We start from the raw sequence: 14,826 nt of genomic DNA on the forward strand, positions 1-14,826 counted from the left end.
TATATAGGGAGAATAAAATTCTGTATATGGAGACGCAAACACTGTATAGGGATAATTAAAATGCATAGCACAAGGAGAACAAAACAATGTACAGAAAGGGAAGATACACAGTGCCTATAGAAAGTCTATACCCCTCTTGGACTTTTTCATATTTTATTGTGTTACAGCATGGAACCATGATGTATTTAACTGAGAATTTTTGCCACTCATCAACACAAAGTACTCTATAATGTCAAAGTAAAAACATTAACATTAAAAGTCCTGACATTTTACTAAATTAATTCAACAGAAAAAACAGAAAATAATTAAATGCATAAGTATTCACCCTGTGCTTTGACACACCTAAATTACCTCTGAAGTAACCAACTCTCTTCTCCAAGTCACATAATTACTTGTCTGGAGCCCACCTGTGTGCAGTTGAGGTGGTTCATATGATTTCAGAATAAATTCACCTGTGTCTGGGAGCTTCCCCACTTTTTCCATGGAAACACTACACTATGAAGACCAAGGAACATTCCAAGCAGATCCGAGACAAGGTTCTTGAAAAATACCAGCCAGGGCAAGGAGATAAGAACATTTCCTAAGGCATTGAATATACCTTGAAGTAATTAATTAATTAATTGCTTACACTTATATAGCGCTTTTTCTGGACACTCCACTCAAAGCGCTTTACAGGTAATGGGGACTCCCCTCCACCACCACCAATGTGCAGCATCCACCTGGATGATGCGACGGCAGCCATAGTGCGCCAGAACGCTCACCACACATCAGCTATCAGTGGGGAGGAGAGCAGAGTAATGAAGCCAATTCACAGAGGGGGATTGTTAGGAGGCCATGATTGATAACAGCCGATGGGGAAATTTGGCCAGGATGCCGGGGTTACACCCCTACTCTTTTCGAGAAACACCCTGGGATTTTTAATGACCACAGAGAGTCAGGACCTCGGTTTTACATCTCATCCGAAGGACGGCGCCTGTTTACAGTATAGTGTCCCCATCACTACACTGGGGCATTAGGACCCACATGAGCCGCAGGGTGAGCGCCCCCTGCTGGCCCCACTAACACCTCTTCCAGCAGCAACCTTAGTTTTTCCCAGGAGGTCTCCCATCCAGGTACTGACCAGGCTCACACCTGCTTAGCTTCTGTGGGTTGCCAGTTGTGAGTTGCAGGGTGATATGGCTGCTGGCGTACAGTGAAGTGCATCATTAAAAAGGTGAGAAAATATGGAACAATTGTGAATCTGCCCGGAACTGGCCGTCCTCCAAAACTGAGTGTCCGGGCAAGAAGAGCCGTAGTAAGGGAGACCACCAAGAGGCCTACGGCAACTCTAAAGGAGTTAGTCTTCCATGATGGAGATGGGAGAAACTGCATGAGACAGCAATAGCTTGTACACTTCATAAATCTGGCTGGTAGGGAAGAGTGGAAACACACCCCAATTAGAAAACTGAAATTTGCCTGCAACGCTGTGGGTAAGGAGATGACAGTGTTCCCTCTGGAGCAGGATTGGAAACTGCAAGTCTAGACCATCCACCCATTATTAGAAAGCCACTTACTTACACCTGGGAGCGTTTGTGATCGTCTTAGAAGCATAGAGAACTAAAGAGAAGTACATCCTGGAGGATGCACACTCCACAGGGAAGGTACATCAGTCCAGAAATGAACCTAGGACCCAAATGCTGTGAGGCAGCAGTATTAAATGACCCATCACTGTCCCACTTCCAGCCGTGGCCGGTAGCATTTAACCCTACATACACTGCACTACTGTCCTAGGACCCAAAAGAGTGTGGCCACCAAATATAAGAAAAAAATGATTTTGCAAGAGATTTGTTCACCAAAACAAAATAATAAAATATACTTGTTTGTATTTTCTGGTTAATTCTATTAATACATTCTGGTACCCTGAGGGCATTGGTTCTTCTATTTCAGGGTCCGCCGCGTTGTCCGTACCAACACCCATCAGCTTACTCTGACATACTGTATGGGCGCTGTTTCGGTGCGTTCAACGGGTAGTCATCAGGGGATGACATCATAGTCTTCCCTGCAACCAACCTCGAACAGTTCTTGCCCGCCTTCTTCGCTCTCCGATTGGCTCTGCGACACATCCGGTTTGCCCTTGTGCCGGTCCGTTGTTGTGCACTGCTTCCTCATCGATTGGCCAATGGCCTTGTCTGTCAAAGCGCGTTGTTCCGCCCTCTCCTTTCTACCCGAGGTGTAGCCGGTTAGGTTGAGGCTTAGCGAACTGCTGTGTGAGAGGAAAGTGACAGGGCTTTTTTATATGTATTTAATTTTGAGAAAAAGAGAACAGATACATTACAGCGATTAACAGTAAAACAGCTCGTCATGGAGTCTTATGACATAATAGCTAACCAGCCTGTGGTGATTGATAATGTAAGTACAGGTTTTACGTGGAACTACCCACACCCTAAACATTCGCTAGACAGAGATGGGTTTATTGTTTTTATGGCTCAGCTGCAACTGTTTGTGTTTTCAAATTGCTTCATTCGTAAACTTTAGGAATACTGCTGCGCTTTAAACCCCCCTTCATTAAAATCGCTGGGGATACAGATCGACACAGCCAGTTTTAATATAACGCTTAGCGATTAGAGATCTTGGTGTGTCATCAGAGAGCTTCAGCTATTGTCATTATTTTTTCACATCATATAAGCTTAGCACTGCCGCTGTTATGCGAAGGGAATTCAAAATCAACAGCGCTGTGTGTACAGTATGTATTGCCATTTTGCTATCGTGATGTACTGAAGCCAAGTCACTGTGGAGGTACCACGACTCCGCCTATCATAACGTCTGCAAGGCTTCATGAATCAGAAACCAGCAGTGATGGAGACATTACAGTAGCCGATGGCAGACATTGCCGGTGCCACTTCTAGCGCCCTGTGTTTTTGTGAACTTATGTTGTCCTTCGCTTCGACGTCTCCACCCGGAATGGAAATCTGGTCATGTGCGCGGATGTTGTGTAGCTCTGGTGCTGCACAGAAGACAACCCGGCGTCAGATCCTGCTGTTCACTGCAATAGCACGCGTTTAAAATTAAAAATGATAATTTCTGTCATGTACAAGGCAGTGGGGGTAGAAACGGTTGTAAGAATATTATAATATTATTCTACCGGAGGCCAAAATAGTGCGCACTTAATCTCAGTCATTCTGTTTAAGTGGTTTGCCGTAAATTCTTGGATTGCAACGGTACGATTGTCATTTTAAAAGGCAGAGCAGTACACGTATTTCCATTGTAAAACCTGGACTAAGCTCATTGTATGCTGTGTAACAAGCGCACGTCCACTCTTGGATTCAGAAATCAGGCATTCCACATTTCAGACTTTCAAACGTACAAACTGGCTAAAAAAGTGTCAGATTAGAATGAATTATCAAAGTTCTTTAATGTGCAGGTGAGCCGCACAAAAGCATCCTGTGCTACTGCATAGCTATCTTGCTAGAGGACTCTGTAAGCATGAGTCTGTGATGAATCCGCAGGCAGTCAGTCTGGGTCCAGAATTCTTGGATGTTATTTTCATTACAGAGCATTATCACCATCATCTTTTGGAATAATGGCACCTGTGATAGTCTTCATCCTGTTTCAGCCAACGTTTGACAGTCTTATTATGATCCTGAAAAAAAAAGAAATAATGCTTTCATATCTGATACCATGAATAAGAATATTTTTTCTGTCTTTGTTCCTTGATGAAACATCAGTGTTTTTGAAAGTGGAACACACAACATAGGATTGTTTTGTCCTCAAGGCTTTCCAAATATTTCAAAGGTGCTGATGTGCCTTTCTGGTAGGTTTTCACAGTGGGATGCCCTTATATACAGAAATCCTCTTAAAAACATTCTGGATCTAACAGTAATTATGAAACCAGTTCCTCAGGGACATGGTCCTCTGCCATCTGAAGGCTCTTGTGTTGGATGTTCTTTACCAGTTGCTCTAAATTTTAGTGCTCCCTTTGAACACATTGCGAAGCTAGTAGAAACTGCAGTTACCTTATTGTAATTGAGGTCCGATAGGACAGTTATCAAAATGGGAGGCACTTTTATTTTAATTTAATGTTTTTGTTTCTTGAATTTTTTCAAAACTGATTCTCAGGTATATCTAGTCTCTTCCTGTTTTGCAGTTGCATCTGGAATGGGCAGTGTTTTGATCAGTAATGCTTTGCTTGGACTGAAAGCACTTGTTCAGTTTGTGGGACAGGAGCAGAGAATTAGTGACTTAAATAGGTCTCTGTATTAAGATGTGTTGAACTGCAGCAAGGGCTATTACTAATTGATCTTAGTATCACAAACATCCATTAGTCACAATGTGATTGCCTGAGGTAAAACCAAAAAAAAATAACAATATGAAAAAAACAAGCTAATAAAGCCTGTTTGTTGTGTTAAAGATCCTGATACGGGCTTCTTTGTTCAAGCTCTTTTGAAATGCTAGAATGTCAAATACCCATAACAATCGGCGGTATTTATTTTTGAAATTTTAGAGTTCAAAAGCATATCCATTTCCCATTTATTTGACCATTTTTATGTTGAAAATTCTCTTTTGAATTTCATTATCATTCTTCCAAAAATAGTGACACCAGCAGCACCACAACAATACAATATTCCTATCGTAAGCATCATTTTTAAGATCAGCTGACTTGATGTAAGAATCCCAGACAATCTGGGTATTTTTGGAAGTTGTTTTTTTTTCTTCAAATGTGGGCTTTTGATTCGAAGTATACTGAATGTTTTCTGATCGGCAGCCACTGAGTTGAGTTAAAATTGCTCTGATGTTTACCTTATTAAAATGAAAATGTTGTTTTTCCAGTTCCTTAAACAGTTTTAGCAAAGCCAGTCCAGGAGGCAATAAGTGAAATAACTGTGATAACCGCGTCTTAAGATGGAGAGCACTAAGATTGTGCTTGTTTTATGTATAATGTTTTGGAAGAGTTATTGCACCCATGGCAGATCTTTGTGTTCCTTAATGACCCATACAGTATAGATGAATTAGTTGAAGTTTGGTCTACTTCAGTGAAATGGCTACAGAGGCTTTGACATGCTGTGTGTCTATGAAGGGAAACAATGATGTCTGAAAGAGAGATCAGTCTATACCTGTGGCGGTAGGAGAATACCAAAATACATTATACAAATACAAAGTACCAGATACATTTCCAGGCTTAAGGGAATGGCCTACACTGCCAGTCTGAAGGAACTGATGATTTTTATTATTGAACTGAGAAGATTGCACGGGGACCTGACACAAGTATTCAGAATCCTCAAAGGCATCGACAAAGTCAATACAGTGGACGTCTTCAGAATGTGCATTTAAAACCAAGAGCAGGAGGCTCTTCTTTACCCAAAGGGTTGTGGGGGTCTGGAACAGGTACCTAGCCATGTTGTTGATGCTGGTACCCTGGCTTTTTTAAGGTCATGGCTGGGTGGGATCCTTGAATCAATTCATTTATAACTGCCAAACAGGTTAGATGAGCTGAACTGCCTCTTCTCATTTGTAATCTTTCTCACCTACTTTCTTTATATGTTCAAAAGCAACCATTTTCACTCTTGTCGTCTTCAAAGTTGTTATGAGAGCTTTGCACCGAGGCAGGTTGGAAAATATCCTCAGATTTTTGGGCTGGAGTTGTGGGTGACATTTTTATTAAGATTTCTGTCCGTACTTTATTCTGTTTTATAGCATCATAGTTTCATAGTATCACTAAGGTTTGCATCTTCTTCATTGAAAACAAAGGTTTGTATAATCCAGACTTGATTCAAAACAAGAGAGAACCAGCTGAGGCTTGTGGAAAGCTATCCTTGTTGGAAATGACAAAAATTAATTAAAATGTTCATGTTACTTGTTTAACTTTCAGGAATAATTTATTTCCAAAAGCAGACTCTATTAGTTTGTATAAATCCAGTAGTTTTTGTTTGTCAGTAAAACTTGATTCTTTTTCAGAAGTGATAATTATTTACACTCTTATCTTTATTTCTCTTTTTTTAGGGATCAGGTGCTGTTAAAGCTGGCTTTGCTGGAGATCAGATTCCCAAATACTGTTTTCCCAACTAGTAAGTCATTTTTTGGTTTTGATGTAAAAATAGATATTTCTTTAGACATTGTATTCATGAAAAACTTTCCTGTTTTTGAAGTTCCCCAGGTTACTCTATCTCAGATTTTCAAGCACAGTGATGACTGTGTATATCTCTTCATAAGCAGTAGTTTACAGTGCATGAATAGACATACATGTGTAATAGATATCGAGCAACATGATTGTTTCCATGACTGTTTATTCTGTTTACTAAAATTCAAAAATATAAAATGATAAAAAAGCAGAAGTATGACAATCAGGTTCCACTAACAGAATTCCTATCTTCCATACAGGTTAGTTTTGGTTTTCTGTAACATCAGTATCTTTGCTTTGATCTTCCATTCTCCCATTTGAAATAAAAAAACTTTACAACTGTTTATGACATGCTTTATCGTCCCTTCCCCAGTTCCATTATCTAAGCAGTAAGTTTAAACAGTAAAGATCTGGAAAAGGCTCCACAGCCGAAATTATTTTCTTCATTTTACTTTTCACTGTGGAATTAATCTCTGCTTGTTGCCGTGTAGGTCAGTGCTTTAGGATGTTGTATAGAGGTATTTCCCTCCAAAATAACACAGATGAAGAACGGGAAGTGACTAAAAACCAGTCCTTTTGGTTCAAGTTTGACGCGCATGCTTTCCTTTTGTCTGCTGTTTCACGGTTTTTCTATTTTAAGAGATGAAAATAACACTCTCGTTGTGGAGCAGGTTACTCTTTTTCAGATTTTACAAGGTGGAAGGATGTGGACAAATTATGGCACGGGAAGCATATTAAGTTCACATTATGCGCTTTCATAAAAAAATAAATCGACACAGTTGGAATATTAGGGACGTTAAAAAGTAGGAAGCCTCCTTGTATGTGTGTTAGATTAACCGGAGTAACTGGAGGGAATATTGCCTGTAAGTATCCATGCTGCTTTGACGTGCCAGGGTTTGGCTTACACATGACCTGTGTCTCAATTCCAGTGTGGGACGTCCCAAGCACGTGCGGGTGATGGCAGGTGCCCTGGAAGGGGATCTCTTCATTGGCCCTAAAGCAGAGGTAACTCTATTTTCTGTGCCCCGATATCATCATTTTAATCAGGATGGCTTAGCAACCTCAAGTAAACCACAAAAGTAGTCACACACTGACTTTTACTCGTTGGCACAAAATGAACAACAAAAGACAACATTTTGTTGAAACTTGCCTTTTTCAAGGATGATTGTATTACAAAAAAGAATCACACATTTGTTATTCACACCTGACCAATAGTGAACCTTTCAAATTATCCTTAAATTGGAATTCAAATCACAGTCTTTTCAGGGTGTTTTAAAAAAATGTATCACATGTAAGTGGACTGCTTTTCTAAACTGGTAAATAATGCACATCTTAATATAGTGCTATATTATCAACATGTGGGGGCTTAACATTGCTACAGATGGACAGAGATCCGACTCCTTTTAAGATCTGTTTTATAAAAGGTAATTTTTGAAATTGTCACAGTCCTTTTATTAATTAATGTTTGAACTTCACTCTGCAGTGCTGTTCTTTCAAGATGAACTGGCAGTGTACAGAAACCCTGTTCCTCTTAATCATATGTGTTTCCTGCAGAAGCAAATGAATTATATCCGAATTATCGATCTGATCATCTCTGTGACCTGCTGAGAAGAGAAATCCATTCTCTCTCGTGTTCCCTCTTTGCCTGTACTATGCAGGAGCACCGGGGACTTCTGTCAGTGCGGTATCCCATGGAGCACGGGATCGTGAAAGACTGGAATGACATGGAGCGCATTTGGCAGTATGTCTACTCCAAAGACCAACTGCAGACTTTCTCTGAAGAGGTAGGCAGAAGAACATTAGAAACAATGCAAACTTTTTGGCTCATCTATCCCATTCTGTGGAGCTAACTGATTCCAGGATCTCATCCAGCCCTTCCTTGAAGGAAACCAGGGTGTCGGCTTCAGAGACATGGCTGGGCAAAATGTTCCACCCTCCCGCAACCCTCAATTTTAAAAGCACTTCTGCATAGTTTCCACTTGTGTCGTCTGGTTTGTGTTACCCTGTTTTTTCCAAAGAAGTTCACTGCGTTGACTTAGTCAGTGCCGTTGAGAATTTTGAATACAGTAATTCTTCCCAGAACACCATTGTTGTGTTACTGATGCATTTTATATGAAAATGTTTAATCGGGGGGAGATTTTCCAGTTACAAATAATGGAATTAACCACATTTTATTATTTTGTTATTAACAGCATGTCTACAGATATGTTTTAGTATACTTGTATGTATGTGTTAGTATATTATGAGCAGGAATGTACACATTAATTTGACATTTTGTGGTCATCACAGACATTCGTCCTACTTCCACTGGTGATTTTCCTGCATTTCCCCACTTTTTTGCCTCCCCAGCATCCTGTGCTGCTGACTGAGGCACCACTGAACCCCAGCAAGAACCGCGAGCGAGCAGCCGAAGTGTTCTTCGAGACCTTCAACGTGCCTGCCCTCTTCATCTCCATGCAAGCTGTCCTTAGCCTGTGAGCTCCTTCTTCACTGTAGACTCTTGAATCACTGCTCACACACTCCTTCACTGGAGCACAGCATTTTCCTTTATACTGCTGCCGTCACGAAAACTGTACTGAAAACTCTCCTTTCACACTGACTTCATACTGCTAACTTATCGTGGGATTAGTTAGATCAGTTTTCTTTTGATTCATGTCAACAACTGAGTTGTGAATACTTGAGACAATGTAGGGTTACAGCCAGGCTGAATGATGGTTTTGATCATCTGAAATTAAAGCAGGGATATTTGCTTATCACTGGTAAATTTGTGATCATGATCATATGCAAATCCTGAGATTTCTGAGGTGCCAGCCAATTTAGGTCCTTGTGTCTGTGAGAATTAATTTTAATGTCAGAGGTGCTGAGTTTTGTATTAAGTTTTGTATTAAGTTTGATTAAGTGGAGGCTGTTGGCTGATCAGATCGGTTGTTCCCCAATCCAGATCTGGAGGAAACGGGAGTGTTTCACACGGAAAGGAAACCAATAAATAATCTAAAACAAAAGATTGCCGGTGGGTTCAGACCCGCCCATTCTGCGTGGAGTGCGTGCGGTCAGGGCTGAACCTGTTCTTGGCCGGACAGGTACGCCACAGGGAGGACAACCGGTGTGGTCCTGGACGCGGGGGACGGGGTGACCCACGCCGTGCCCATCTACGAGGGATTCGCCATGCCGCACTCCATCATGCGGGTCGACATCGCCGGGCGGGACGTGTCTCGCTACCTCCGCCTGTTGCTGCGCAAGGAAGGCTACGACTTCCACACGTCCGCTGAGTTCGAGGTGGTGCGCACCATCAAGGAGGTAAGGCAGGCTCCAGGGCGGGAGTCACTCTCTGGGGTTCGGAGCTGGGAGCTCTGGCTTCATGTAGTGACGATGGCATTGCACAGCATCCTCATCTGGGGTGTTTTTAGACTGATCAGAGGAAAACAAGAATGCTGTTTCCAATTTCGTTTTTTGAGTTTGAGTTTTTTGAGGTATAAACCTCAATGTTATTAATTTTTTTATCAAATCCCTTATGCCCTCTTATAAACAATTTCTAAGACAAGCATTTGACTTTTTAGGCAATAATAATTGCTGTAAAACTGGGCAGTTTCAGCACAGAATCATGCACTGTGTTCCCTCTTAATCATTATAGGGATTAAAACCGTATAACAGAGAGGTTGTGTATGAACCTTGTGTTCCTCGTCTCCCTACAGAGAGCATGCTACCTGTCCTTGAACCCTCAGAAGGATGAGACCCTGGAGACAGAGAAAGCCCAGTACACACTACCTGATGGCAGCACTCTGGATGTAAGAATCCCCTTTCACAACTTTTCATGAGCTTTTTTTCTTCCAAGTGGGGCCTGTCAGCTGAATTGGCCACCACTGTTGTTACTCTGCATCTGCCTGATGGGTTGTACTGTGTGTGTTACGCAGCTGTAGTGTGGTGATCTTTTCATGTGTGAAAAGGGTTTTACTAAGGCTGTGTTAGTCCATATATTATTTCAGAGAAGGAAAAAATGTTTTGTCTCATTTTTGGGCTCCTGTAAATGGCTTACCCATCTCAATCAACAACTTCTGTTTTAGTATGGTCTTAACATAGCAAAGCTGCCATAAAAAGGGTTTGACTGCACTGCATACTTTTCTCAGCACAGGTTCAAGTAAGAAAAACACCAAATCTAAAGGTTATAGTTCAATATTCCCCTCTAGCCCTAGTTACTGCATTGGAATTTTAAGTACTTCTGTAGTCCATAGAAATTTACATTTAAAGAATAGCTTCAACTGTGCTGAATATTTATACTACAAAAGAATTCTTCCTTTCTTTCTTTCTTACCAAAAACCCAAACACACATTGAAAATCTACCTCTACCATACATGTCAAAAGCTCACTCCCCATAATTTCTATCCCTTTATTTTATTCTGTTGATGCATATTTTTGCACATAACCTGTTACTTTTTTTGTTGTTTTTTGCACATTGCCTGTTGTTTTTTTTGCACATTGCCTGTTGTTTTTTTTGCACATCGTCTGTTGTTGTTTTTTGCACACTGCCTGTTGTCTCTGTCTTTCTTTTGCTACACAATTGTATTGTTGTTGTTGTTGTTGTGTTTTTTTTTCTCTCTTTGTACTACTTATGTCCGAGAGCTAGCTAAATAGCATTTCGTTATACCATATACCATGTATATGAGTGTAATGACAATAAACTTGAACTTGAACTTGAATACCTTTAATACTGTTCAGCACTGTCCCGATATTTCCCTGTCCTTGTTTCCACATGAGAGTTTGAATGTTTTTTTAAAGATTGCTGTTGATTGATAAGCTTGGTCTGTTTTTTTGCCGCTCTTTTTTGCTTTGACCTTGACTCTGCTTCCTTCAGATCGGGCCGGCCCGGTTCCGGGCCCCTGAGCTGCTGTTCCGGCCGGACTTGATTGGAGACGAGAGTGAGGGCATTCATGAGGTGCTGGCCTTCGCCATCCAGAAGTCAGACATGGACCTGCGACGCACGCTCTTCTCAAACATTGTACTGTCAGGAGGATCCACGCTGTTTAAAGGTGACCGCCCTCTTTCCTCTCTCTCGGTCTCCTCCTGTTCTCTACCACTTTGTGAGACTTTATCCTTCACCACTTCTCTCTCTCAGTACGTCTTTCTTGCTCAGTCTGTCTGTTCCCTTTTTTAACCAGACAGGAGAATCCCTTTTTATCTCTCAAATTCCAGCCCACTTTTATTTGGATCAACACAGATGTTACAGAGTCTTTATTCACTGCAAACAAGTTTGTGATCTCAGTGATGATGGGTGTAGGGGTGCCGTTTTCTGCCATTTTGATGTAAAATAACTTTTCTGATACAAGCATAACTGACATGAGGGGAACCAGAGAAAACTATTCGAGACTCTAATTTAACAAAAAAAATCGATCAATCGCTTACCTTATTGCTTAAGAATGTTTTTTGTTCCATCCTTAACTATAATCATCCCTTGCCCTTGTGAGTTCCCTCTTCTGTGATGGAACCTCAAATGTGTTGTTCTGAGTAAGTGGGAGAAGTTTGCCTTGCTACTGCAGAAATGCACTTCTTACATGTTTGCTCTCTCTGTGTCTTTGCCAGGTTTTGGGGACCGGTTGTTAAGTGAAGTGAAGAAGTTGGCACCCAAAGATGTTAAAATAAAGGTACATTCCCTAAAGTGTGGAGATGTTTTCTGCAGAGCCGGTGCTCTCAAAGAAATCCTTACAGCACAGTCCTTCATTGATGGTGGCAGAGTGCGAAGGGATTTTACACACTGCGTTTTTAATGAGTGTAGCCTTCTCTTGCCAACCACAGAACCCACTCACTCATGATTGCCATGCTGTGTACCTGTCTTTCCAGTCGCAGGCTTGCTCCTACATGGTTAAAACCTTAAAAAAGATTAAAAAAAGGTTAAAACCTTGCTCCTACATGGTTAAATATTTGATAAGTGCAAATATTCTCCACAGACTCGTGACTCTTGTCAACTTGTCTCTCTCGTGCATCTCCCTTGCACACAACACGTCTCCGTGCTCAGTGCGTGTTTTTCACATTATTGTGCACACATGATTTCTGTAATATGTACGGGGAGCAGTCTGCGGCAGTGATGAGTGTAACATGGACTGTGGGACCCTAATCCTCTCTTCCGCCACTGTTCTCAGTATTTACCAACCGCAGTTTTGTCAGCACTTGAACTTGAACTTTATTGCCATATGTAACTGGGACATGTACTGGTAAAATGGAATTCTTACTGACAGGAAGATAAATAAATAAGGATAAATAAAAAATCACGATGAGGTAGATGGTGTAGGTGTGGTCCGAGGGACATGGCCAAATGTGTTCGCCAGTCGCACTGCTTGTGGACAGAAGCAAGAATGTCACCCCTGCAGTTGGCGGAGGAAGGCTATAGTTACTTCTAAGACAGATTGTCAAAGATACAGTATGTTCTCTGTGAAGTGCATGAAAAACCTATAAATGATATAACATCCATGTCTTTTTTCAGCAGTGATGCAGTATTACAGTGTAGCACTAATTTATTTCCCAAGAACATTTGCAGTGATTATTACTATTTTATATGCTCTATAAGAAGGCATCCCTGAAGCAGCTGGAAATACTACCAAATGCACAGAAATGTCTTTCTTCTGAACAGGGTGAATGTGATCTGAGTGGGTCTTTTCCAATCATTCAATAAAAAAAACTGATGTGTTTCTCCCTTGTCTCTCCTCTGTAGATCTCTGCACCCCAGGAGAGATTGTACTCCACGTGGATTGGGTAAGAACTCACTGCAAAATCCTTTTTGTGATTTCCAGTTTTAGACTAAGAGATAGAGTAGAAATCTGGTGAGAAAACTGGTATAAGGCTGTGGCAATATTTTGACCATTAATAGTCAGGATTGTGCAGGAGGAGTTCTCCTCACAATTGATGGTTTAGCAGATCGCAGAGGCGTCCCGGACCAATGCACAAGCAGCATTGCTTTGTGTGTCAGAACAATGGCATCAAACAAGACAGAGATGCAAAATCTACAAGTTGCATCAGCTGGAGACTGTTGAACTTAACAATGCCCGCAATCCACCATGGAAAACACAGCTGACAATTTTTAATTATTAAATAATTGTTTCACAGTGTAATATGTACAATTTAACATGTCTAATTTGTAAAGTTGTCCCATACAAATTAGCATGCTGGTATTAATCATCTTCATAGGTTACTATATACAGTGGCTATATGTTCTTTTTTCTTTCACATTTTTCTGTTTCTTTTTTTTACATTACATTGAGTGTGTTACTACTGTGTTTATGGGCAACAGTGTGTCAATAATACATAAACAGTCATCACCCCAGCCTCAACTCTGAAGCCTAGCAGTGCTAGCCAGGGAGCAGGCAATCAGCAAAGGATTTTGGTGGGTTAGTAGGTGGCGCTTGGTCGTTTTGTATCTCCAGTTCACTGGCATGGTGATAATATGGGGGAACTGTGCTGCAGTAAGGGCAGTCTTAGGATAGACATCTCTGACATTTGGACTTAAAAATAAAACCTTTCTGCAGTGAGTGCAGTGTTGCTCACGTTACTGACAATATCAAACCCAGTCCAGGTGCATGCAGTATGATTATCTGTTATGATTATTCTGCCACAACCCCAGCCACTTCTAAGCAGTTCCTGCAGCCTGTCACATGCCCGTATTCTCTCTCATTCTGTGCAGGGGGTCAATCCTGGCTTCTCTAGACACCTTTAAGAAGATGTGGGTCTCCAAGAAGGAATATGAAGAGGATGGAGCTCGCGCCATCCATAGGAAGACCTTCTAATAAAAGACAGGCCCCCCCCAGCCCCGATCGTTCTGGTTCAAATCCAGCCCCTCCACCTTCCCAAGGCCCCTTTCCCACATTTTACAGGGAGAAGCCAGGATCCTTGAGCCCGGCATGCCAGCTGATGCCCCTCTACACACACACTCGTGGGGCATATCAGCCAGGACTGGCAGAAGGTTCGGGCAGACAGTCTTGGTCAATTTCCCATCCACCCGCCCCAGATCTGTCAAACACAGCAGGCTTTCAGACACAGCTCCCTCTGTAGTGGACTCTTATATTTGTACATTTGGGCGAAACTGATGGCTGCATTCCTAAACGAAAGCATGAAGTATTTATAAAGATGTTAATCTAAGCCCATGTGATATCATTGCTCTTTCTAATGAGTTGTTTTTGCCATTAATGGAAGTTAATGTTCTTGTTAACTGGATAAATTCAGTTCTACTTTGATCACGTTCTTGTTTTCTTTTCCATGTTCCAGTCTTTACAGTTCTGCAGCGTTGGTGAATGTTGAAAGAAATGGGTTGCTAGCCCATTTTTTTAAAAAAAATCTTCATTTTTAATAGTTGTTTGTCAGTTTGACTATGTTGATAAATAATACACAGAAGAGCACTGTACAGCTACACTAATCAGGACCAGTCTATGTGTGGTAATGGTAATGGAGTCATGCAGCTGGGTAGGAACCTCCCATACAGTTTTAATACAGTAGAGTACTGTAGAGTCCAAGCACAAAACATTAAACACATGTTTTTCAGTAGATAGCATTGGAGCTCCAATACTGCCCTGCTACATAAGCAGCAATTCAAAGCAACATCCACTGAAGGATTTCCTCGAGAACCCAGGTTCAGTGCTGTCAGCATCTCTGAAAACGTCATAGATTCTCATGGGATTTTGTTACCTCATAAAGCATGCAGATGTAGCTTGTGGTGTATAGTGCAGCTTTTGCTTTTTTTTAGTAAGCTTTTC

At 41.4% G+C, this 14,826-nt stretch overlaps 1 protein-coding gene across 1 annotated transcript; it reads left to right on the top strand.

The window, feature by feature from the left end:
• The first annotated feature begins 2,187 nt into the window (after positions 1-2,187).
• On the top strand, positions 2,188-14,310 carry actr1b (actin related protein 1B). The gene is made up of 11 exons (XM_088624116.1): positions 2,188-2,388; positions 5,977-6,041; positions 7,024-7,099; positions 7,753-7,878; positions 8,444-8,568; positions 9,175-9,391; positions 9,787-9,879; positions 10,944-11,118; positions 11,669-11,730; positions 12,795-12,835; positions 13,761-14,310. Exons 1-11 carry the CDS (start codon positions 2,341-2,343, stop codon positions 13,861-13,863), a joined length of 1,131 nt encoding a protein of 376 aa, XP_088480242.1. The 5' UTR covers positions 2,188-2,340; the 3' UTR covers positions 13,864-14,310.
• The last annotated feature ends 516 nt before the right edge of the window (positions 14,311-14,826 follow it).

This window comes from Lepisosteus platostomus, chromosome 3, assembly GCF_059453375.1.
Source record: "Lepisosteus platostomus isolate fLepPlt1 chromosome 3, fLepPlt1.hap1, whole genome shotgun sequence".
In the NCBI taxonomy this organism is placed as follows: Eukaryota; Metazoa; Chordata; class Actinopteri; order Semionotiformes; family Lepisosteidae; genus Lepisosteus; species Lepisosteus platostomus.